Genomic DNA, 26,776 nt, shown 5'->3' on the forward strand with positions numbered 1-26,776 from the left:
CTTGCAAAATGCATCAGGATGTTTTGTAGTGACACTAAAGGAAGTTGCAATACTTCAAAAAGGCAAATATGACAGTTTCTCGCGATAACTGCCTCCTATTTTGCATGAACGGTCATTAAACAGTATGAGAAGCTTCATAATCATCAAAACAAAATGATTAAAGTGATTGTGAAAAACTGTGATACCTGAACTTGTAAAGTACTACATGCATTTGAAATTCTGTGTAACCGATCCAATAGTAGTTTAATCCCAACCAAGGTAAAAAATAAATAAAATAAAAGGTATACACTACTTTTTAAGAATTGCACATCAGCCGTAAATATATGCAAGGCACTTTTTCAACCAGTTGGTGTCACCTTTGAGCTTTAGCTAATTACAATGCAGGTAGAAATTTTGAGTCCGGTGACAAGTGCTGCAGGACGAAGGAGCACAAATAGGTTTTGTGACTAGAAATATACTGGCTATACATAACATGCACAACCCTAAATCCAGCATAAATGATTCCACTGCACTGCATTTGTTAATGCTTGGCTGTATTACGCATTACAGACATGGCAAAATAAATAAAAAGATTACCTAAATTCTACATATAATCAGTTAGCTGTGGCATTTCATACATTCAGAAATTTAAATCTAGAACAAAAGTGTCAACTGTTAGCGAAACATCTTGTTAAATACTGAGTGAATAAGATGAGTCTGGTTAAGAGGGCAAAATAAAATGAAACAGCAAAGTGAGATTCAGTAAGTTGGTATTAAAAATGATGAATGTAAAAAAATTCATTCCAAATCTAGGGGTGTAACGATACACAAATGAATCTGAAAGTCTGCGTTTCATGGTTGTAATTATTGTAAACGCACACAAACCAAAGCTTAAAGACCATTAAGTATCATAAAAATGTGTTGTTAAAGAACACCATGGGTTTTCAGTGACTTAACTACAATGACGATTGACAAAGTCAGGTGAATTGGAAGAAATCGCTTTTTTTTTTCATTTGAGAGAATATTTATCTTGATTTATTAATAATTTTTTGCAAACTGATGTTTTTACAAAAGCAGACCACCATCGCTTCGACAGACTTTTTAAAAAATGACTATCAAAGTAAACTAGATATTATTTTTTTCTTTTAAAAAGTTTACTTTAATGTCTGTATTGTATTTTACGTACCAAACCGTAATGTTTGTGCACTGTTACACCCCTAATAAAAGCTAGAAAATGTCTTTTGATTGTCACATTTTGGTGTACGTTCTGTGTCTATGTGTAAAATTGAATATACAGTAGCTGAGAATTTAGTCCAGCTGAGGAATCCTGATATTGTCAATCATGCAAGCAGGAGCCTAAAGCCAGCAAGAGCGAGGTAAACTTCGGCCTTAGTGCAAGAAATCTTTCTCCAGTGCTGACAAGGCAACAACACCCTGTGAGCCAGCACTAACAAAAGTCATCAGCAACAACAGATGCAAACTAGCATTGTTTTGCTGCGTTGGAAGCCATGAAAAAAGGGGATTCACTCAGGTTAGCAGCCAAAAAGCAGCAATGGTGATGAGCTAGTGGTAAAAGGAAAAGGGGGGAAACACTGAGCCACTTACAAACTCTGCACATCACAGCAAGCCGTTCTTCACAGGAAGAAGACAGAGCAGGAAGAGGAGGAGGAGGAGGAGGGGGTTGTAAGCGATAAAACGGGAGTGGATTGGACAGAAAAAAGCTGGATTAAAGGAGTCTTCGAGGGAAGGAAGCATCCTCATCTCAAACCTCTGGGACCTAAAAACTTATGATGCTATTAAGGCATTTTCTAAAGGTACTTTGAGCAACATTACAGACTTAAATCATTCAAATATCATACGTGGCACTATGTGGTAGGTTGTAGAGAGGGAAAACTGAAAGGAGACAGGAGTGGAAAATGAGCAGCAATAAAGGAATACTAACTATCACAACATTATGGTGAAACAGCAAAAAAATATGGACATAATACGAAAATATGTCTTTGGCACACAGTCGGCTCAGTTACCAACCTGAAGTCCTCGGAGCCCAGCACCTCGGTGTAGTACATGACTTTACACTTGTGCGAGGAGACCTGCAGGGTGGCCAGAACGTCGTCAACTCGGGGCAGGTTGGTGGCCGAGCAGGCTGGCATGTTGTGGAACTTCCACTGGAGAATGTAGAAACCTGGCCATCGCGTTATATGAGAGCCCTGATGACAGAAAAGATGGCATGGTAAGACCTAAAAAGTGGTTTGAGAGGAATAAATGATAGGTAAATTCATCAAGTCATATGAGTACTTATCCATATATAAATTCATCATGCCTTGTACATTATCATGATGAGACCTCTATCTTTACTTTTTAGCCTTATTGTACTTGTGTAATTCTTGTCCTGCTTCTATCATGCCTTACCTGGATCCAGCTGCTGTAGCACTTTAATTTCCCCAGGGGATCAATAAAGTTTAGCTTATCTCTTATCAGAAAATAACTACATTTCTGCTGTTTGGCAATAGTCAAAAAAACTGTTTAGTTCAAATAAAGATTGATAAACATTAAAAGAGTATATAAAAATAAATTTCTAGGTGTGGTATTGGATCATAGTTGGAAAACTGATCAAATATTTTAGAGCAAAGTTGGCAAAAACTGCCTCATTACTCTGAAGGGCACGACAGATTCTGAATTCAAAAGTCTCATATATTATTACAGAAAAGCTTTGAAGATTAGGAGCATATCGTGGGGTATAACACTTTGAAATTTATTGATTTAGGTAATAAATAACGCAAATAATGTTCAAAGAAAACAATAAGTTACTCCCTGATAACTGTTCAGAAGCAACATTGGAAACTATCAATCAGGAGGAAATTTAAATTTTAGAAAGCCATAAAGAGTAGATGTCTATCAGTTTGTGGGATAAATGTATGGAACAGTCCGGGCAAGGAGCTTAAGCCGAGTACAATTCTAAAACAATTAAAGAAAATAAACTGAAAATAACTGTCTGAAAAATACAATACTATGGAGCAGCAAAGGTTGTTTTGGGATTTCTAAAGAGGTATTTAAGTATAAGGTTCGATGCAAACAAGAAACAGCAACATATTAGATGAACAGGCATGTAGCAGGTAAAAGTTAATAAATTAAACTTCACCCTACTTGTTTTCAGACATTATTTGAGATTTCGATTTTTTTGTTTGTTTGGGGAGTTTTTCTGTGTTTTATTTTCTCTTTTTCTGCCTCTATAATACTGTGGCACCCCTTAAGTAAATAAAATTAAAAAACAACAGACATGTTTTGCGACTGACAAGTAAAAAAAACCCTGATGAAGTGCATATGTTTGAAGAATAAAACAACAATATTTCGCTTGAAAATAGTGTTTTTGTGCACCATTTACCATCAAGAAAGACTTCATCGATCTTGAATTTTTGCATTTTCACTTGCTCCACCAAAGAACACCTGTTAGATCAGCCATTTGAGCTTTCCTTCTTCGTGTCTAAGCAAGAATTAATTTCTTTTGGGATGACAAACCCTCACCTGTACACTCTCGCCCTCCTTGCAGGTGAGGGGGGACTCCACCATGCTGTAATCTTGACCCAGCGTCCAGGATTTGTCAATGAGCTGCACGTTGTTGCCACCCGGGGATGTGATGCCGTGGGCTCCCAGCGGGTCTTTACGTGGCGCCTGAGGGGCTCGCTTTGAGTGGTAGATGTTGAAAACGACGTCACCTTTGCAAACATCGAAGTCCCACGTGATGACTGAGGAGGCATCGATGATCTCAATCAGCAGCTGGTCGGAGAAAAAGGATGAAGGAGGGTTAAGTAAATTCAAGAATTACAGAGGTAAATATTTCAATGTTCCCCAAGTGTATTATTCACTTTGCATTTGTCATTTCTATTATTTTTTGAAGCCCACATAACCTACCAGTGAGACTATTATTCTTAAAAAATATATATATCACCAAACTGAAACCAATTATCAGAGCAATAAACAAAGAAAACAGAAAGACTTGACAGATATTCAAGTTTTCTACAGTTACTGAACTACTCCTGTTCAGTTTCCCAACTAAAAATTCAGATCTTTCATGAAAATCACTGTTTCTGCATTCTCCAAAATTAAGCCATTTGCAATAACCAAAACAAAAAATTTAAAAATCTGCATTCCTCAGTGCAACACAAGACTAATATTTCAGGACTTTTTAAATAGTACGTAAAGCCACCATTGTTATTTTCCAGTATTAGCAATGTGTGTGGGCCATAAATAAATAAATGAATAAAATAATTTCAATAATAATAATAAAATATTAAATCTCTATAATACATTGAGCCGGAGTTTTTTTAGTATTGCTAACACCTTTAGGTACTTGAAAAATTGCTGTACATGTCGATTCTAGCATTGGAAAATGAATAGAGAAATAAATATAATTTTCTTTTTGCTTTGTTTTGATTTCTTTAATGATTTATGGAATTATAACTGTATCATACCACACAAAAAAGATCTCTGTGCTCTCTCTCCTTCTTCATGGTTGTGCTGTTTTGATAGAGGTGCAAGACTTTACATTGCAGTGAAAAATGAGCCCGCAGTGAGTAAAAATGTGACAGGAGCAAAAAGCACCCTGAAAAATGCTTGGGGTTCAGAGGGAAAAATGCAATAAGCCTATGACTGTGGGACTCAAGTAATGTTATTAAAATCATAGAACTAAAAATTCTACATTCACTTCACATAATTTCCATATTTAAGCCCCAGCTAAATGTGGCCAAACAGAGAAATCACTTGAAAAAAGCAGTGACAGATGAACATTTGCGTGAGGTTATGGATTCATTGACATGAAATCAAACCTTTTCCATGAGGGTGATTATGCATAACAGTGCATCTGTTCTCTTGGTATAAATTATATAACACAACACGGATGGCATGTCACTGCAGGCACATTGGGTTTTGTGATCCACGAATTCAGAGGAACAAGTAATCTTATAACCACTAGATGGCAGAACTTTCAACAAAACTTCACTCAGAGACACAGTGCAGCTCTCTGAAGTCCTGTCCTACATATTCATTTAAAACTACCACAGACCTTGCATCTTTTACTTCCATCTCTGGTGCACTGAGTTCAGCCTCACCTCGTGTGGAGCTCCCTTGAAGATGCTGGCGCTCTGGTAGATCGTCTCGGTCCACAGGCGGACGTCCTCATTCTCCAGCTCCTCAGCCGTGCGGTACATCGACTTGGGAACCAGGCCGCCCTCTGGTACCTCACACTGCAGAGAAAAAGGCGTGCACGTACATGAACGTACACAGAACTGGGTCAGTAAAGGAGATCTCGATGTGGGTGGTGTTGTGTCCCAGAAAGTTCACGTTCAGAACTAAATCCAATGACAACCTACACTCACCATACACTCGCCTCCCAGGAAGTCAGGGATGATCTCTTTGTCGATGTAATCCACAAGACCTCCAGGACCCTGGTAGTCGTTGCCTGCATAGATCAGAAACTTCTTACGGGTGTTTTCATCTATGAATGGACTCACCTAAGGGCAGAAGTGGACATGAGTTATTGATGCACCAAATGGCAAACTTGTAGGAATTTACAGCAACAACATGAAGCAAAACAGATTGTCATGTTGGTTTCGACTGAACTACAGCTTGACACCCTAATTTCACCTCATGGTGTGCTGTGTCCCATTTATTATTTCTATTATTTTATTGTCTTTCATTTGGTTTTGTTTATAGTTATTGTATTTTACTGTGTCTTATGAGTAGCTTTCAATTGTACTGCTCTTTGGTCCAATTCTAGTTGCTTTTTATTGGGCCTAATTCATAAATTTGACTCTGATGTTTACTAATTTCTTTGCTAATTTTCACAGTTCTGCTTGTCAGTTGAAACAGTCACGTTTCTCATCATTTCATAATGTAGGCTTAACAGTGGCGTACTGAATGTTGGAAATGTTTGTCAAACAACGTAACTGTCTCTGGTTTGTCTAAGTAATTAATCAGCGTTTTGCAATGCATACTTCAAAACAGCTGGTATTTACTCTATCTATTCTTGAAATTCCTGCTGTAACTTAGATGATTTAGTGGCGAAAAGTTATTGTGGTTAAAAATAGCTTTCTGAGCATATGGAAAAACCCCACTGTCTTTCATTCATTTTAACATTTAATTGATTATTCACTTTTAATGTGGCCAACTATTGGTTATTTCCATGTCTTGGTCAAATAATGGAAGATCTGTTCAGCCTAGGTTGCTCTGAAAAAAAAACAAACAAGATACAGCACACATAACTAGCCCTTATAAAGACAAAGATTAAAAAAAAAATTCGGGTGGAGAAATGACAGGGGATGTCCTGATCTAATCTCAAAGATCAGGACATCCTGTAACTGATCAGTATCAGCACAAACCTAAGCCTGAACCTTTGTTTACATCCACCGTCACACAGGGAGAACACAATATGCAGCAGGACACTAGAGCTGACAATTTTGCATAATTTTCTTAATAAATGCACCATTATCGATCAATAATTAACTAATTGATAGCACAAATTGAGTACTGTTCACATAGTACTCAACAGACATATACCACAGGAATATAGTACCACTGCTTTTTCTGATCTCAGCTTGTGTTTATGACATGGTCTCTGGTCGGAGGTCATTAAGCATTAAGGAAGTGTTTGTCATGGTGTCCACTGCTAGCTAAACCCCCCTCTCCCCAATGCACTCTGCTTGCCAACACCAAACTACCTGTAGTCCAAGTGACAACCTCTTCTAGTCGCTACAGTATTCAATAGTAAGATGCTCCACCTTTTCTACAACTACAATGCTGGAAGTGTGTACTATTTAGGAAAATGGTATCAGTTTGGATCATTAGATAGAAAATATTAAGTGACTTGGATCAGATTAGGACATCTCTGAATATCACCTTAGAAACAGCCTAGGCCTTATAGGGTTAACAAAGGCAGCTAAAGTGTATTCGTCGATCTATAGGTAATTAATGCTTATCTGGTATACTGAAGGTGTTACTCCAAAGACTTGGTTATTATTAGTTCACAGTGCAGTAGCATATTAATATTATGATTTGAAGGTGGATGCCATGTTACACTTTTCAACCACTGGCACCATAAGAGGATGGCGCCACATTTTTTGAATTTGAGTTGAGTTGTCCCCTCCCGGTTCTCACCAGCGTCCAAAGAACAGGGAAGACTCTTGGTGCTCTCAGAATGAGCAGTCGTCCCAGAGTCTCAGGGTAGTTTGCTTCCACAACCTCAATGATCCTCAGCAGCGCCTTGACTCCCGGTCGCCACAGATGACGCATGTTCAGCCCTTCCAGATCTACTAGACATGTCCAACAGCTACAGGGGAAGAAGCCAGAGGATTAGTGTGTGGATAAACTCGAGTCACAAACAGACACCCAACTGGGCTGCAGCCTTCTTCCTGACCACTTAACACCTGTCACCCTGAAGTGAGGCTTAAGTGGTGAAGGCAGCGCTGGCTAATTCTGAATCCCTCCACCCCTTCCACATCTTCCATTTCCCTGTATCTATTCCTGCTGAATGCTGTGACGTGACAACCATTCATAGTTCGCATGCCTTCCTGCACAGCTCTTATCCCTCCTCCTGTTTGAGAGGGCTGACAGATGACAGATACCATCTCCGTTCCCTCCCTCTCACTCTGTCCTTTGCTATCTGAATGAGCCTTGTGCATTCTTTCCATTTTGAGGGAGATAATTCTCCTCTGGACTTGCTCCTGCTGTGTCTGCGTGCACCTGAGTCCAGGATACAACAGCTGGAGTGAAACCAAACAGCTTATATGGTGTCTATTTTTGCTTCCTTTCCACTTAATCCTGTTTCTATTCATGTCCGAACACATTTAAAAGTTACACTGTACTTCAAATTCAAAATTAGCACTGATCTAGAGCTGCAATTGATGATTATTTTCATCACTAATCATGATATGGATTTATTTTTTGTATTAATTGTTGCTGATTAAAACTGTAATTTTTGCCTGTAAATAAATAACTGATTATTAGAAGTGTTGCTTACCAATTTTCTGTGTAACGTTAATGATTAATTGTTAATCTACTATTTGCCATTAATAATTTAAACAATTACAGGTATATTCGTCAAAGGGGAAGAAGATGAGGCACATGCATGTCACAAGATTGGAGATTTGCTGTATTACCTGGTTGGTTACCTACTATGATTTTGTAGGGCGAATTGTTCAACTGCAATTTAAATTAGGTCATTGTTTTTCGGTATTTAATTCAATTACTAATTCAATAACTTGGGGATTACTTAACTGCTTTTCAAATTTTCTAATGTAACCGAGCTGACATTGCTTCAAAAATGACATGTCAGTGGTTAGAAACAGATATATCAGTACCTATATTTCATTATTTCTGTTCTGGAAAATGTTTAAAATTTGCCTCCCTATCTGTACGGATTAATTTTTTCAGTCCTTTATGTGCTAAAGGCTTACCTGATGGGTCGGCCAAACACCTTGGTGTTCTCTTCACAGCGTCTCAGACCCTCTTCATTGATTGACAACACCTGAAAATACACAAGAACATGATTTTACATTTCACACACTTGGCTTTCACAGTGGCATCCCTTCCCAGTACGTGCAGCTTTGTCAACAAGCAGACTATTTATACATGTCGTGACTGCACACATCCTGCTGTTAACACACTCAGGACAAACTGCTGGACATCAATTCCTCAACCTGTAATCCAAACCGAAACCGGCCTGACCTATAAACGTATCAACCTACACGCCCACATGCAAACATGCGCTGCATTAGAAGTTGTGTTACGTACATGTCTGAGCAGAGACTCCTCCCCAAGAGCGCGAACCAATCCTTTGGTGTCCATCTGGCCCAGCCTCAGGATGTACAAAGGACGGCCGTCTATTGGGATAAAGCAAATATTGACATGATCTATTACGCTGTTTACATTCTACAAGATGGCACGTTAAGTGGAAAGGCCTGCATTGTTAGCCATCTGCTTTTGTGTGTGGCGATAAATGACTGTGTACACGGAGAAATGCTTTAATGTTTTGTCCCTGACAACGCCATACAAATTTTAAATGAAAAAGACTGAATGTGCTCTGATGTGGGAACATAAGAGCCAAATTTGATTTACACGGCCATCCTCTTCTCTAAATAAGGAATCCAAAGTGCGCACCCAAATGAGGAATGTGAGTGTTTGTGTGGGGAACCAAGCAGTGCCAACAAACTGAATCATTTTTATTTCACTTGCATAGCTGAGAGCTGTGGGTTGTGAAGAATGACTGAAATCTGTGTACACAGTCACATTATGTATGTCAATGTAAAGCATGGAGACATGATGGTGTGTGTGTGTGTGTGTGTAAGTTAACAGTAAGAAACTTCTTGTAGCTATCAGTAAAGTCAGCTCCCAGCCTACATTAATTATAAGTAAGTGTCTGTTTGCGTACATATGCACATGAGATTCCAGCATGTTTACTTGCTCAGCTGGCTTTAGGTGTGGCTGCAGATACAATGCTACCTCTGTCATGGTGGTGCCAGCCGCCGGTGTAATAGTCCTGTAGGACCTGCGGGGAGCTCCAGGTCTCCAGCAGATAGTCCACCTGGTGCTGCTTCCTCCAGGTCAGAGACTGGCACAAGATCTCCCGTGCCTTGTCCATGTTGAAGTCCCGGGCTCGCAAGAAACGCAGGATGTGTTCATCTTTGGGGATCTGGATAAAGAGGGGAAAGCATTGAGCTTAACTTAGCAATTCAGTAAAAAATATTGCAACTGAACAATATCCTTCACAACTTTCAGAACACTCCATTACCTTTCCCTTGTGTGTCTCCTGAAGCCATTTGCGAAGTCTGATCAGGCAGCTCTCCTGCAGGGGGGTCAGGTCACCCAGGTAACGTTTGATATAATCTGCATCCAGTTTATCTGCAGCACAAAAAATACAAAAGCTCCAATCAAATCAACTGCTGCACTGGCCATTAATGTAGAATATGCCTTCAATGAACACAAAAACATCTTTCTAGATAATTATACTATTTTAAATTGTTTCTCTCAGAAATACAGTTTTGTTGACACTGTAGCTGTATAGTTAAAAAAATGACATAATTCATCTTTATATGGAGAACAACTTGACTGTCATTTTTACAAAGCAATAGAAACCACACTGTGCTGTGCTCCAGAGGTCAATCTTCACAATCCTAATTTATAATAATAACAACAACAATAATAATCAAATGTGTCAAATATAGTCTCTTTTATATTGTTTATAGATAACATAAAACCCTTTTTTTCAGTCACTGAATAAAGTCATTAATTGTGGTTTATCTGCTTATGCTGAATTCTAAATATCTTGTTTTATCATTTTAACTCTCTGAACCCTAAACCCCACTGTTAGACCCAGAAATTGTACCAACAGAAAGTATAATCAGTCTTTAACTTTGTCCAGTATTAGAGTTCAGAGGGTTAAACAAAGATATGTGAAAACTCCTCAAAGATCACACTTGAAGAATCCTATCTTGAGTGCAAATATTTTTTTTTTAAATGATTCAAATTCGGGCTACAAAAGATAAACTAAATGTGTTACAAGGCTTCATATCCTTAATTATTGTTTAATATATCGTTATTTTTCATTCAGTACAATCTGGGCAAATGCATTTGCCGCTACTTTTCACAATGTTTTTCTTCTACTTTCAAAAAAGCTTTGCAACAAGTTTTGCTCTCCATCTGCTCCTCTACTTCAAGAAATTCCACTTCTGACAAACTATGACATAAAAATGAAATGTGCACTTCTAAGAGATGACTCAAGCAAAGAAATATTCTAGGTAATTTCTAGTGTCATTTCAAAGTCAATTCTCTGATTCATTCCTACTCAGTTACATAATCAGGAAAGCTTCACCTTCCCAAACAGCTGACAACTATATGTGAATCAGACACGGGTCAACTTTAAAAATGTACATTTAAGTTCAAATTTCAGAGCAATTTAGTTTGGTTCTGTGACTCTTACATTTTGAATGTTTTTCATTTATATGTACACTATAAATATATTTGGCTAGCAATAAACCACAAGCTCATTTGTTTTTTTCTCTCTCAGTCCACTATTTTTGTATTCTCTTGTTGTTTTTGATTCATATCTGTACAAACCAGTCATTCTGTCTCTTATATAAGAAAAACATGTAAGTAAAGCTGGTATCCATATTTCAGCTGACTGTAGGTACAGACCTTCAGGTGTACCGGCCAGGATCTCAGTGAGGCTGTCTGCCTGAATAACACTGCTGTCCTGCTTAACATCCTGTGCAGTGCCGTCTTTAGCTTCAGCGGCCAGCGGGATGGAAACGGCAGGTGTGATGGCGAGTTTGGGGAGGACAGGTGGGCTAGAGAGGCTGGTTGGTCTAGGCAGAGGCAGGGAGAGTGACGAAGGAGTCCAGCGGGGCACATGAGTGATGCCCTCATCCTCTAGCTCTTTCAGGTAGTACTCTATGATTTCTTTTCCCTGTCCAGTGAAGAAAAGAAGCGTGTGAATGCAGAAAAGCAACACTCTTTTCAAACTGAAAAAGGCTAAGGCCCTACATATTCATTTAGGATTTCCTACTGTGTAAGGTAATGGAAACAGAGGGAAAGAACAAATGAAATGCATCAAAATGAAAGCAGATGACTCACTGGGTTCACAACAGAAGGCCCCTGTCCAGTATGAGAGATTATACAAGCTCAATTATGTAATTACAGCATGAGATGAACTGACTCATGCTTCAAAAACCATCAAACCACATAAAATAGATTGATCTCAATTCTGCATAATTACATCACTGTGAACTTCTGGTTGTGTGCATACTGAGAAAGCACAAAGACAGAAGGAACATGTAGTGATCAGACCGAATGACGCACCTTCTTGATACTGCTGGCGTACTGCTTCATAGCAATCTTTTCCACGGTGCTTTCAAAGCCGAAGAAGGACTTGATGTCCAGGCTGGCGGTCTGCTCGAAACACGTCCAGTCCTCGTTCTCCGGGTGGACCTGTGCCAACACACAAAAACACACACTTTGTATTATACTGCACACACATGCAGAAGCAGGATGTTACTATGGCAACCACACACCCAGCTACTTTCACTAGATGATGACGCACACAGAGAGTTTTCACACTGTGCACTGCGAGTGGGAGAGCGTGTCAGTCTGTCCATGTAAAATTAGTCAGTTATTCACACACAAATAGTTTGGACAGAATTGATCTTATAAGGACACACGTAAAGGTTTTCTGAGGCAATGTCAAACGGGACAGATTCAGACGAAACTGAACAAAGTGTCAGAATTGGTTGGTCGGTATACTGTACGATCGAGCACAATTATTTTACATTAACCTTTCAAGTGATTCTCTTAAGCTTTATGCTGCTGATGCTTAACCGTCTGAACTTCAGGTACATTCTGGATGCTTTTTGCTCGTGTCACATTTTTTTTTTCCACTGTGGGCTAATTTTTCACTGCAATATAAAGTAGCATAACCATGAATGTAAGTAGAGACAACTCAAATCTCTTTTGTGCTGTCTGACCCAGTAAAAATTCCATAAATTTGATTTTTTTTTTTGAAAAAAAAAAGAAAAAATTGAATCCTGAATTTCTTTAATCATCTATAAAACCTGGAATATACACATACAACATTTCACTACTTACATTTTTAATTTGTTTTCATACTTGTTTCCTCGTTCTCTGTGCAAACACAGCCTGCAGTTCAATCCAGTTCACCCGAAAACTTTCAATTTTTGTCGCATTACTGTTGGTCACAGGTCATGGTAACATTGTGGAGGACAGAACTTTTAGTCTGTACAGATTCAGAATAGGGCATCACAGATGAACCGATTAAGGACCTTCAGAAAGTTGAAAATCCAAAGATTCTATCAATTTCTACAGTTTCTGGTTCTAATAAATGGTGTTATTTTAGCAATTTTATTAAAACATAAAACAGATTTCAAACAGACTGGTGGGTTTTGGGGTTCAAAGGGTAAAAATTAATCTAAAAAAAAACTTTTTCCACACTCATTTTGATATATCTTATGTGTATTTTAACAAAAACTCTGAGCGAAATTCATTTTGATACAAGGTATAAAACCATTAATTTTCACAAATCAAGAGATAAATGCTTTCTGAAGGCACAGTGCTGGTAGTTTAGTTACCCTTGACTACCAAAATATTTCAGCTATAAGTGAGTCAATTAGCTCAGTCTAACTGTGCTGTCCATCCTGGTTACAGTTAGCACAGCGAGCTAAAGCACACAATAAGAAGCAGCCTTGAACCTAAAATTAATACTACAGTTGGTTGGAGGCTGATACAACACGCTTGACCTCATTAACTCAGAGCGCATCCATTCATGAACAGGCAGATCTGCGGTCAGAGTGAAGCGTGAGGGGAACAGAAGTGCAGTGAAAGAAAAGGCAAGACAAGCTGGTTTCAGATCAGTATTTGTGAGCATTCAGCCAGAATGTAGAGGTCTGAATAATTCAGAAGGAGAGCGATGGGCAGAGATAACTAGCAACACGCTCAGCGCTAGTCTAAACATGGTTCTCCCTGCAGAGAGGCAGCAGAGAGATTAAAGGAGGCACAAACAGTAACATGGGTGTGCTGGCGGCAGCTGAACAACAGCTCTACGGAACATTTGCTCATTTCTCTGTGTTTGTAACTGACTCTGTAAAACAAAATGGGTCGAGCATGTCACAAACAGCTGGGTTCGGGGTTTGACTTTCGCTGTGATAAAACCTGCGCTAAGAATATACACACTAGTGTGGTACAAGCTGCTTCTGGACAGGATGTATCCTACTAACCGAGTAGCAGCAGGTCTCATGGATGATGACCCTGTTGGAAAAGGTTTCATTGTGGGACTCGATGTGCAGCGTTCTCTCCTTTCGGTTCAATGTGTTTTTCTGGATGAAGTAGACGTAGTCCACACCTGCAATCTGTGAATCAAACACAACAAGTCATATTAAAAGAAGTGAAACCGAAATGAGACACAACCATTAACCCCGTAAAACCTCAAAATCTTCCAGCAGGTTTGAAAGGTATGTTATTTGTTTATTATCTTAAAAATGGACCAAAATTACACCATTTCTTAGAGAAGAAAACTGCAACAACATAAGAAATTGTTGGATTTTCAACTTTCCAAAAATAAAATTAAAAAAAAAAAAATTTCTCTCTTCAGCACAACCATGAAGCCTTTAGTGACTCAGCTGTGACCGACACTCAAAAATTCAGGGACTTTCCAGCTGTACTACAGGCTGTTTACATAGAACTGATAGGAGACGTGTACGAAAACAAAAACAAAAATGAAAGTAATAAAATATCTTTAGTACATAGAGTCACCAACCTTTCAGCATCAGTGACACATGTGGGCCTTTGTACATGCTGATAAATAAATAGTCAAAGGAATTTAAATTTCACTTTGTCTTATTTTATGATTTAAGGCAGTAGAACTTTATTATATAGCATAAAAGAGATTTCTGAATTTTCTGTATCTCTTGCAATGGTTGTTCTGTTTCCGTAGAGGTGCAGGTCTTTTATTGTCATAAAAAATGAGCCTAAAGTAAGTTTAAAAAATGTAATGGGGAAAAAAAAACAAAACACAAACAACACTCAGAATCTGCTTGGGGTTAAAGATATGGTTGCAGCTTAATAAACCACTTTACCTTTTGTAAGAAATTAACCCCTTCAAATTTTATAAAAATAGAAAAGAATCTTGTCAACTACTGAACTGTATTGCTTTCTAAGCGATGGTTAAGAAGTGAGTAAAAGTCAGAATAGCAATAGTATTTGATATTTGCTTATTTTTCACTGCAGGAACTTAGTGTATGCGTGAAGTGGTGTGAACATTTACAGAAGGATCCCTCTAATTGATCTTTTCAGCCTTCCTGTTTCCATTATGGTGTAGAATCCAACAGCTTCGACCACAACATCAATTTGGACGTAGTTACTGAACATAATTCTAAATCTAAGAGCACACAGGAAATAGAACAATAGAGGATCTGTTACGTGAGTTTACAGTGTGAATTTCAAAAGTCAAAGTGAACTTTTTTGTCAGTATCTCGTGTAGTTCACAGAGCCTGAAATGCTGTTTCTCAATGTTCCTCAATATAGAAAAAGAAAAAAATACACGTTTAAAATAACACAAATACAAAATATAAATACAGTGCAAAAAGTACAGGTGTGCAAAATTGGGAGTAGCACATTTTATACTTCCTAATTTTACATTGTTGTTGTTGATGTTTAAGAATGGAAAGATGCAAAAATGTTTCATAGAGGACTGTACTTGCAATGTACATTTGCTGAAGATCTGAAGTTGAACATACCCTTTTGAGAAGGCGTGGAGCATCCACATCCAGCGCACAGCGACGCTCAATCCTGTTGGTGGATCCATCCTCGCTGGTCTCCTCATCCACCACGTCACTCGCCACAAACATGGGGATAAGGTGACAGGTGGGGAAGCGGCGTTCATAAGCCTGAAACACAAAAGAGAAACAGTGCTGGCTTTTAACAGTTTTTTTTTAACTGGAAAGATATCTTTAGGGTTCAAGTTTCATGATAGTGAATGAAATAGGAACAAAAGAACAGAGTTTCCCTGAACTCTATTGTCATTGCTTTACATGACGTAGACTTAAAGAAACAAGTGATTGCAGTATCTGACCTTTCTTAAAAGACGGGTTATTGTATACTGCCTTTGGTGTTGTAATAAAGATAGCTGAATGGGAAAAATTCTCCATCTCCTGTCTTTAGATCTTCGGAGAAGCTTTTTTTAAACCACCCATGTAGATTTTTCTTACTAAATGAGAAAATGTTCAGCTACAGGGAGTTACATAATTCATTTCAATTACTTTCTTAACATGGTATTCTTTTTAGGTCTCAAGAATTTTCAGCACTTGTTAAAGGCAGCTTGTGTTGGTTTCAATAAACCTTATTTAAAGGCTCAGGATAAACTCAGCTACAATGGGTCTTGTAATGCCAGCTTTGAAAAAAAATCCATCTGAAAACACTTCACGTATTCTTCAAGAATGGAGGCACTGAGCTGTGAGGGACTGGAGAATTTAAATAGGTGGGCAGAGAGGAGCTCTGTGCCACAAACAAGTGAAAGGCCAAACAAAAAGCTGATTCAACTTTGCACCGTTTCCAAACTCCTCACTTTAAGCCACACCAGCGAATGGCTAAAACTTGACTGAAACATTTTTTAATTGCTTTACAACAAAGCGCTCCATACACAATAGCAGGCTCAGTGCCCACAAGCCATGCCATGTCTCCAAAATATGTGTACTCATAAAGGCAAAACACTGGCAGAGGTCAGCCAGCTGTTATGCAACTCACAGCAGCAGCAGCAGCATCCCGTTCTTCCTTTTCAATCGCCACCACTCTCCTATCTTGGATCTGACTGGTGCAGTTGCATAAGTAGCAAGTCTAAACAGCAGACTGGGAGGGCAAGTCATCAGGGAGCTGAGTGATATTTACGATAAAGTTCACTAAAAATGGCTGGAGTTAGTCATAAAGCTGAGCTACTCATGTATCCTCCAAAAAAGGTATTTCTCATTTTTAATAACTTGCTGTGAAACTCCATCCTGAAATGTAACGCTCTAGGATATGAATGAAGGCATTTATGAAGCAATAAATATTACAGGTTATAAAAAAACTAAGAAAAGACATGAAGAAAGGCAAAAGAAAGCGCAACGATGTGGGGAATGTAGTAGCACAATCCTATTGACTGCAAATTTATCAATTCATCACTGTGGACATAGAAAAGATACATACAGATAGAACAGATATTTACAGGGTGCTTCAGAGTAAATGGGCGCAGATCGAGATTTAAATCTGAAAGTGACAGACCGTTTGAGATAAACTGAAAGAGCAAGTGCTGCTCACAAGACTTTTAGGGTCGGCTGAGTTGGCGTCAGCTGAATCTCAGTGATAAAGGAGCTGTGTTCTGTGGAGCATTGGACAAGTCATATATCTTTGAAAACTATGAAAACAGAAGATTCGTGTGAAATCAGATGGAGCCTGAAGTTCACCAACCAAAGCTAAACAGGAAGCTCAGACACAGTCCTTAAAGGCAAGTCTTACTCCTCGTAAGACAACTTGATAACACACAGTTGTTTTGGACTAACAAGACCAGGTCCCTATTTAAATTAATGAGGAGAGGGACAAACTTGCAATTTCAATAGTCTGACAAAAAACAATTAACCCTCTGAGCACCAAGCAGTGTCTGTGCCCATCTCATTTTTATCCACTGTTTTCATTGCAATATGAAGTGCTGCACCTCTTCAGAAAACAGCACAACCATGGCTAGAAGTAGAAAAAACTCAAAAAATAGTCATCTGTGTAGTCTGAAACTGTTATGCAGTAAATCATGACAAAAACATTATTCACTTTACAAAAATTTGAACAACCATGAATCAGGAATCTATACGTTTTCAAGTGCCAACAGCTGTTACTAATACTAGGCAGAAATGGTAACTACATACTATAGATAATTTACATTTTTTATTTGTCTCCATGCTTCTCTCCTATCTGTAATCTATTAACACAGCCTGCATTTCCCACAAAAAGTTTCAAAAAGTTTTTGTCATGTGACTGTTGGTTGCAGTTCAGTCAGTCGTGCTTTCTCTGTTACACAGAGGATTGTAGATTGTAGACTCTGGTTACTGCAAATGGTTTGTTTTTACATTTTTTTAATGAAGCATGTAGAATAAAGTGATTTTGATAAAGTAACTCAACTTGTAACTTGTCTATCCTAATGAAAAATGGTACAAGAGCTGTCTAAAAGTAGAATGTCACAATTCTTTCTGTATTTTTAGAGTTTTCTGCTATGATGAATGGTGTAATTTTGGCATTTTTTTCAGCAATTATAATATGCTTTTCAAACAAGACTGCGAGTTGTGGTGTCACAGGGTTAGAAAGTATGATGACTGTGCCTCAACATAAGGCTTATAAAGTGTTTCACATAGTTTCACATCAGCACACTTCCATCACTGCAAGGACACCAATGCGTGGATGTTTGCCATTTGACAAAGAGGATTGCCATGTTCAGGAATTTTCCTGTAGATTTCTATTCAGATTTTCTGGTCTTTCCGTTGTGATGTGTCTAGCTCACTGTAACGAGAGGCTCATTTTCTCATCACTGTCCTTGAAAAAAAAAGAAGTAGTCTTTATGACTAATTAGAACAAAACTGTCTTTTGTAGAGCAGTTTGACATAAAGGAACAAGTAAAACAGTATGTTTAAATTGTTTAGTATGGTGAGCAGCAGTAGTTGTTTTGTGCCCGTCTAGGCGGTCAGTGGGGTTCAGCAGCTCATAGCACACCGCTGCCAGGACAACAGATCTGCTCAGCTGCCCACTGTCAACTGACTGAGTGAATGCTGAGCTCTGTTTTTCAGCCCTGATGCTCTGGAACACTGGACGTATGGCTTTGTCCTGCCGTCAGCACAACAGCACTGACAGTAAACATCAGTTTCACCCATTAAAAACAACTGTACATCAACAACAAACTCAACCACAAATGCCACAAGTCTTGAAAAACACCACTACTTTCTCTGCCCAACAATGGGCTTCCATACCGTACAAATTTACTGGCCATCAGACAGTGAACTAAGTGCACTAAGAGGAACAAAAGAATAAAATAAACAAACAGCTTGTAACTGCCTCTGGTGCTCTGAAAATAGCCAGACTGTATTAATATCGAAAACAGGAAAGAGGGAGGTCATGATACCAGGGTATTCCTGAAAACGGGGGGATGTAAGGGAATGTTGCTCGCCTACGGTGATATTTTAAAAAAAAAAAAAAAAAAAAAAAAACTAAAAAAACTGGCCACATCAGACTGGGTGACATTGTTGAACAGAAAGTCAGTATTACAGTGGAACTTCTGAACAATAATGTGTAACATAATTGTGAAAGAACATTAAGATTGAAGTTTATGAATCATTTGTTACAACACAATGTAGTAATCTTTTGGCAACTCACTTTTACAGTACATATGACGCTAATGATGGCAAAAACTGAAAAAAATCATACAAGCTAACAAACATATTTTGTCACACACCAGCATTTTCAATGCAAACCTCAACAACACAGCTCATCCAGAATGTGTCAACTCACCTCTACCAGGATCTAACCTACATTTATCTCCTCTGACCCTCTAGTAGAAAACCTCTTTCAGTCATACATCATGTTATGAAATGTTCTGCAGACGTGACTTAAAATACAGGGCGAAATGTAAGTGTGCCAACACTGAGTAAATATTCAGGTCATTTGGTATTTATCCAGATAATTACTTAAGTCTATACTGACCTACAATTTAATGCTGGCAAGCGTTGTGGAAGTGTGTTGCACTTGGAGTATTCCATTAAGACATCTTTTCATTATTATCTACTCCTCCCTGCTGTTAGAGAGAAATGCTACTGATGACTGGAAAAGTTGGATGTTGTTCCTGAACTTACTGTTGAATATGCTGAATTCAGCAATAATGCATATACATAAAAACACCGAGTGAATTCTGTACTTAAAAGCGATTATTTCAGTGTACACTTTACACCTGCAATACTCTCTATTCAACAGATTTCCATACTTCATTGTAAGCAGTCAGTTAATAAAATGCCCTGTGGTCATTCAGTGGAATATGGAGCAGCAACGATGACACATCACCCCAACTGACATGGTAACCAAACTCCAACACAGTAAACATTCATTTGTCCTTTACCACAAGTCTTTCCTGGAACCCATTAGCACAAACACAATACGAAAAAAAACATCAAACAAACCAAAAACCTTTAAAGCTTCCAGATTAGCTCAAACACCAAGTGTGCTACAACATCATCCTCCAGTCTCCATGGTGACAGGTTATGTTCAGACACACCTCAACTGGCCAAGTCATGAGTAATGGTCTCTGGAATTTGGCTGGAGACTTTATGTGCTTTCCAGGGGCGAATGAGAGATGTGAATGAGAATATAAAAACAATACATAGTTACTTAATTCCTTCCTGCATACATAGAAAACAGTTTCCCCTTTGGGCAAAAAGCAATCTGTGGATAAGGGCACAGGTATGAAAAATAAGATCTCTTCTGCTCAGGAAGGGAGACTCAGGAAATCCAGCAGTTCCGAGGGGATACACAATACACTTAAAGGCTACAAAGGGCTGCACAGTGCATGTATACGTGGGTAACCAAGCAAGAAAACAAGAGTGCTGGCAGGCAGCCCAGCTATTATCTGGCCAGAAGTTATGGCACGCAAAAAAAACAAATATTAACATATCTGCACGCACAGTCAAAACAAATTCAGGACACAGAAATGTCAAGTTGATAGTCAATTGATTAGTCACTTAAAAAAATATATCTGTATCTATTTTGATAATAAATTCTTTGTTTTTCAAGGAGAAAGGTCAAATCTGGCAAGACTGTTTTACATGAGGGATGATTCTAGTGACAAATCTTTAGTCGATTTAGTGGAAATTTCAATTCAGGCTAATTTAAAAGTAAGAAAACAGCGTCTGATGGCTGAAATCATACCTACTCCTCAACCACTCAATTGGTTGAAAGAAAAAAAATCTGCACATTAACTCTGGATTACCTCAACTGACCACAGTGTATTGAGTGAATTCTACTTGCTAGACTTACTAGCCTATATGAAATAGAAATAAACACAAAAAGATACTATTTGCAGCATAATTAAAATTTTGAACCTGTTAATTTTATACTGAAATGATAAAAACAGACTTGGAGCAGAGCAGTTGCACATATTTACCGGTACATAATTTCTGAAAATTGAACTATTGAGGAATATAACACAGACAGTTAGCTTCTGTTTTAAAACTATCTGACATGTTGGTTGTTAAACTGTGATCTGATGTGGTAAATTATGTTACGATATGTGAGCTGCAAGATTTCATATTGCAGTGAAAGATTAACCACTGTGACTAAAAATGTGATGCCCAGAAACTGCTCTGAGGTCACAGGGTTAAACAACATCAGTCAACACAACTTCATATAGAAATCAATCCAGAAACTATTCATACCAAACAACAACAAAATGAGTGGGTGTGAGTTATCATTAGGTGTGGTACAAGTTGGCCTAGCTTTGCTTTTATAATCTCAGAGAAAATGCACACTGGAACAGCTAGTTTGACAGTTATGGAGAGTCACATAATTTAGCCACAACATAAAACAAAATAGTTGGAAGTGAAATAAGGAACAACTCTACCCAAAGGCAGAGCTGTCAAAGTACCTCTGATGCAATGTTTACGCAAATTTACAGCTGTTCCTGAGTATAGAGACCTGCAGGTTGCAGCAGGCATTAACAAAGTTGATGTTAGATACACTGATGTTATCAAGTTTTGCACAGCTTTCACATGAACTTCAGTCAAGGACAAAATGCAGCGAACACTGCTCACTCAACACGCAGTTTTTGAAAGACAAGACCATTCTCCTGTTCCTGCTCAAGAAGTGGGACTTCCACTTAATTCCACTTCTTGGGTGTGCTGCATCTCAGATAAAGCCATTTGCTCATCTAGTCAATCATGAAAGTGAGACTAGGGTCAATCTGCAATGGCTCAGACAAAAATCCTCAGCCAATAGGTCTCCCAGGACCAACACTAGCCACAGAACACTTCTAACTTCCTCGGCAGCGGCGTCACAATTCTGGAGCTTATGAAAATGGTTGTGTAACAGACACGGCAGCCGCCGAGAGGTCAGCCTCAGCTATTTTTATCGACCAGCTGGGAAAATGGGAACATTTTGGTTGGGGGCACTTTTAAGATTAAGATGCTTGATGAGGACAGCTTAGAGATGATCAAAACACACCAGCAAACACTGAACACAAAAGCTGGGAAGCCACAGTTGAACCGACTCAGGAAAGTCATGAGAACAAGATGTTTAAGAAACACTCGGACATATTCTATTCACATGTTCATTTCAGTTTATACATAGATACGTTTATTTCCTCTTCTAACAAACCGGGAAGGATGACTTAAACAAAGTAAATAGTACAAATACTAGCATGTGTCACTTAGTGATTCCTGAGACACTAAAACTTCCCTGCTTTTTCAGTAACTTTCAGTGCCGTCGGACAGCTAACAGCAGGCTACAATATCGAGAGTGCTGCAACATTGCAGGCATTCTCTGAATCTGCTCTCTGTTGTTTCCTCTTAAAACACCCAATACTTATTGCATAACTAATGCACACCGTCCTTGACGTAAGACTCAAACAAAAACTGGCTTTGAGAGAGGTTCATTGGCAGGGGGGTGACGTCAGTTAGCCTGTGTTTGGCGGTAAAAATCATTAGGAGTTCCCACCCACCACCTCAGGCGGCCCTGGGCCTTGACCTGTCCAGGATGTCATTCAGGGGTTGAGACCACACTACACCAGTCATATATTTGTAGTTCTATTGAGCATCATCTGCGATGTGCATGCATCTAATTAATCCGACTGATTGAGTCGTGATGTCTGATGGACAATTAAGGTCACAAGAACGTTTGAAAGACTATTAGGCCTACAGATTAGTGATTTGCTGTTTGTTATTACTGGGCACTAGTACGGTCCAAACATTGCAAAATGACAGATAATGTCACGCTCATTCATGAGACAAGTTGCTGCTGACGCACAACTCCCTTCTGATATAACAGTTGTTGAAACACAAGACTTCACTGGCATTTGTTTACATAATTTGAGGTAAATGGGTGAGGTATAGGGAACGACATATGGAGAGGAAAATTCCTCCTGGTTTTATTTCAGAGAGCAAAGCTATAAACTTAAAGTAGGTCATTAACAAGGACAGGGAAGAGAGGAAGGAAAGAGGCCACTAGAAAATTATGGGTTTCTTTAGACTGTCTACATGCATAGAAAGTACAGAAAAGCATACATCGATGTTTAATGTTTCCTTTCTTTATACGTGAACTGGTAAGTTCCGATTCAAGGTACCAGTCATTATCAGGAGTAGGAACCAAGACACATGAAGAGAGAAAGTCTTCGTACAAGCTCTGTGTTCAGATTTATTCTAGCTGCATAAATTTCATAGGTCTAGTTCCTAAAGTTTCTCTAATAATCTGAACACCTAATCTCCTGCAGTGATTGTAATCTTTTGTTATACATTCAGTTCCAGAGCTTCAGCCTGTGCCTTCAAGAATTGAAGTCGCAACACTTTAGCATATGCTGTGCAGGGATGCAAATTCTAAAGCTTTAAAGTCTTATTTAAAACACTGGCATGGATATTTTCATAGAAAGGCTCAAGGAAATACAAGCAATACATCTGAACCCTAAATCAACAAAAATGCTTCCACAAAAAGTCTGAGTTTGTCCTGTCTATTATTATGTAACAAACGGTCAGACTAAATCCTAAAGAGTGAAACGTAATTCTGCATCACATAAACCTTGCCAGTTTTTAGGGCGAGAACAAATGCGGTCAATTAAGGTTTTCAACAAGTCTGGTTTAACTATGACTCATGTTACCTTGTAAGTGAATATGTACAGACTCAGCATTTGAACAGGGAGCAGCTCATGTGAGGATAAGCAATTCCTGGCAAAACACCATGCAGTGCATGAGGAAGTTTAATGTACTGGTTATCCATGACTGGGCTGACCAGTTAAACAGCTTTAGGCCTAAGACACTCCGATGATGCTGTATCTCCTGCTTCCTCTGTTAAAACAGAGCTATGAGTCCTTTATTTGTAGAGTGCTGAATGCAATATTTGCTATACAACAGAAGTATGCTGCGCTACCGGATATCTAAAGAGAAAGAAATTAAAATGTATGGTTACGAAAGGTTTACTAAGGCACATCAAGATGAAGATAAAGATGATTTTATTCCCCAAAAATCTTTTGAGCATAGGTGTAGACCTACTGACGGGTAGGAGAGAGAACAAGGTCCTGATTGAAAAGATGTAACAATAGAGCCTTTGGCCTCTGCGAGCCATAACACCCACTTCTCTCCTTCCAGTGATCTCACTGATACAGTGTGCATTGTAATGGCAGAACCGCCTAGAACTACCAACTGGGAGGGAGGAGAGGAAAATTTACCAAGTACGCAGACCTTACATAAACGCAGGGTCCTAAATATTTCGAGCAATATGAGAAAATGTAGTGGAAAGTTATGCATGCATGATTGGATATATGTGCGCACTAGGGAGCAAAAAGCAGCAGGACGGCCATCTGTCGGCTATCAAAAAGACATCACAGTAAGAACAAGAAATGCTCGGCTATATGCGTTTTTGCTGGTGTAAGGCTTACTGAGACATAATTCTGTCAATGCTTTCACACTGTCAGCTCGTTATAAACAAAAAACTGCTGAAACAGTGATGTTCCTAAATGGTGAAATGAGCAAACTCATGAGGACTCATTTAGGTGGGATTCAACTCCATTTTACAAAATTCAATCCTGTATGCAATAAATTACCTCCTTAATTTCAACACCAACTTTTGTAGAATGGCAAGTACAACTGCGACATGTTTTTGGGACTGGACATTGTATAATATGTGACAACATTTAGAAACTTGTATAGGTTTTCCCAAAAGTAATGTTCCTACACCTGATGCTTCCATTAATGTGCAGGAAAAAAATGCTTAAAAAGTACTACAGTACTTCAAAAAACAGAAAAGCTTATCAAATCATTACATACTTGTGCAGCCTGTCTCACCACCTTAAAATGAACCAAACCAGTGCATATAGGTTTATGAGAATTCCTCATGGGCAAAGGGTTACAGGAAACTGGGGCATTATTAATATCCAGCTTTACAGTAAAGGAAAGAGAGCTGCTGGCAAAGCATTTTCATTCCTGCCATTTCTCATTCTGCCACCACTGTTACAAGAATGGGCTATTTAATTTACGAAATGTACCTCTCTTTGGTGAAGCTTTTAGGACATTTGAAGTTGAAATAGCAGGAGTAGATTTACAGAATGCAAAGGACATTATGGGAACACATTTTTGCATTTACCAGCACTCAAAAGCAGGCTAGTCTAGCTATGCAAAACATTTAACATATGCAAGATGCAAGTGAGGAGTAAGAGCTTTAACCAGCCCACACATATTATTAAAAAAATACAGCATACTGTCACAGTATACTCTATAAAGTCCTCTAACGTCACAGTGCTGCCGCATAGATCTGAGTCACTATTCATTGCCACTCTGTAGGATGATTGCAGTGTAAAAAGCGCTAAAGGGTCATTGTGTAAGAGTATGTGTGTGCACATTCATCAGTGTCTAGCAGAGGGAAGCAGCAAGGGGGAGGGGAACCGCTGGAGCAGCATCTCGACCTTGCAGCAGAAAGAGGGTGAATGAGTGTCCTGGTGATCAGTGACTGAAATCAGCTCCAGAATATTCTCATAGGCCTCCCAGAGTCACATGGTGGTAGCTGCACGGTCCTCTGCTAATGCTGTTTGAAGCAGCACGCCAGATGACAAGCTCCACTCCCCAATGCAGGCCATTCTTCATTGCTTTTGGCAAACATCATCTGGCCGAGTAAGGGAATTAGACACTGCAGGCAAAGCTCTGACTGGTTGATTCAGAAGAGTGGATAGAAATTCTCTGAATCAGAACAGACAGGTGTAATGCTGGGAAAAGCTAATGATAAAAGCATCCCTAAATAAGCAAACACTTCAATGTAGCAGGCATGTTAAATTTCCTTCTTGATATTCTGTCTCCCTTGAGGACCTCTGTTCAAATAAATAGCATGAATTAAGTGTAATCAGGTTTTGCTCCATTTGTCTGTCCTCTCTTTTTCAATGGAAGCATGCCACCACGAAGACAAATTGTGTTAATTCATAAAATGACCCCATTTCTCTGACAAAGTAAGTCTGACATGAAGAGGAATCTCTGCTTGTTTAAGTAAACGCCTTTAGATATCAGACCATTAAGTGACACGAGTTACAGACAAGCCAAAAGCTCAAAGGCGGATTAAAACAATAGAGTAAAGCCTGGGATTGCTTCTGCACCAGAGAATTGGGCTGTAAAAGCCTTAACCAGACCTGGCCATAAGTGGGTCAGGACATGGTGGGACAGGATGTCACCCTGGCTGGGGTGCTTTGCACTGAGCTAGGCCAGACAAAAAGAAAGGGGACAGCGGGATGAGCCAAGTTTAGAAATGTTGGCACAGCCGTAAACACTCACAAAACATTGTGTTGACAAGTTGGCATTGGGAAAAACGTGCTGAGGATGACTCAAATATAGACAGTTAAAGAAGGAACAAGGAGCTCAAAGTAGATCACAGAGCAAACAATGACAAAATGCGCAGATTTGACAAGATCTGAGCTCTTGAGTGCAGCTCGAAAAATCATCTCTTTGCAGTAAATGCATGTCAACTGATGTACTCTTATCTTTAACAGCTGAGATGTGGTGCTAATTAACCCAAAGACAGAATAGACACTGACATGCATCAACAGGACACATGCACACCTCAGAATAAAATGTTCTTATTTCTGCTGTGCATGAAGGGAGCTCTAAACATTCCCTGCAATCAGGCATGATTCAGTGCGATAGCTTATCTCACGAGTCTCGCTGGCAGATGATACATGAACTAGTTTTTGAGAATGGCCCCAGAGACACAGCAACACACCAGATGAACAAAGCGGGGTGGAATAGGGAGAACAAAGCAAGGGTACGGCACACTTTGGATGGGAATCAAATGCAGAGCTGGTAATAAGTATTCAAATGACACAATAGTTCAAAGATGAGGTCTCCTGTCAGCTATCACAGGTGTCCATGAGATGAGGACTTGTCTGATTAGGCCAGCTTTTGTTCAAATGTTAAACCTGTTACACTGCTAGTTCTGTTGCATTCACTCTCCAAAACAGCTTGTGCATAATCAGTAAGGTGAGAGGATACTGAACTGGGCT

The 26,776-nt window shown here is 39.0% G+C and overlaps 1 protein-coding gene across 2 annotated transcripts in view; it reads right to left on the reverse strand.

The window, feature by feature from the left end:
* Window positions 1–26,776, reverse strand: part of si:dkey-237i9.1 (SEC14-like protein 1) — a 40,919-nt gene that overhangs the window by 5,212 nt on the left and 8,931 nt on the right. Inside the window, exons 3-16 of one of the 2 annotated variants that reach the window (XM_023284473.3) lie at window positions 15,273–15,422; window positions 13,755–13,886; window positions 11,827–11,955; window positions 11,164–11,434; window positions 9,761–9,870; window positions 9,472–9,661; window positions 8,764–8,852; window positions 8,427–8,497; window positions 7,129–7,300; window positions 5,352–5,486; window positions 5,085–5,219; window positions 3,502–3,753; window positions 2,008–2,186; window positions 1,585–1,611 (exon numbers count right to left, since the gene is read on the reverse strand). In XM_023284473.3, the coding sequence (XP_023140241.2) occupies window positions 1,585–1,611; window positions 2,008–2,186; window positions 3,502–3,753; window positions 5,085–5,219; window positions 5,352–5,486; window positions 7,129–7,300; window positions 8,427–8,497; window positions 8,764–8,852; window positions 9,472–9,661; window positions 9,761–9,870; window positions 11,164–11,434; window positions 11,827–11,955; window positions 13,755–13,886; window positions 15,273–15,422 (2,042 nt within the window). The remainder of the gene's footprint in view (window positions 1–1,584; window positions 1,612–2,007; window positions 2,187–3,501; window positions 3,754–5,084; window positions 5,220–5,351; window positions 5,487–7,128; window positions 7,301–8,426; window positions 8,498–8,763; window positions 8,853–9,471; window positions 9,662–9,760; window positions 9,871–11,163; window positions 11,435–11,826; window positions 11,956–13,754; window positions 13,887–15,272; window positions 15,423–26,776) is intronic. The other variant, XM_023284474.3, reaches the window with a different exon arrangement.

The sequence above is a fragment of the Amphiprion ocellaris genome, chromosome 4, assembly GCF_022539595.1.
Source record: "Amphiprion ocellaris isolate individual 3 ecotype Okinawa chromosome 4, ASM2253959v1, whole genome shotgun sequence".
Lineage (NCBI taxonomy): Eukaryota > Metazoa > Chordata > Actinopteri > Pomacentridae > Amphiprion > Amphiprion ocellaris.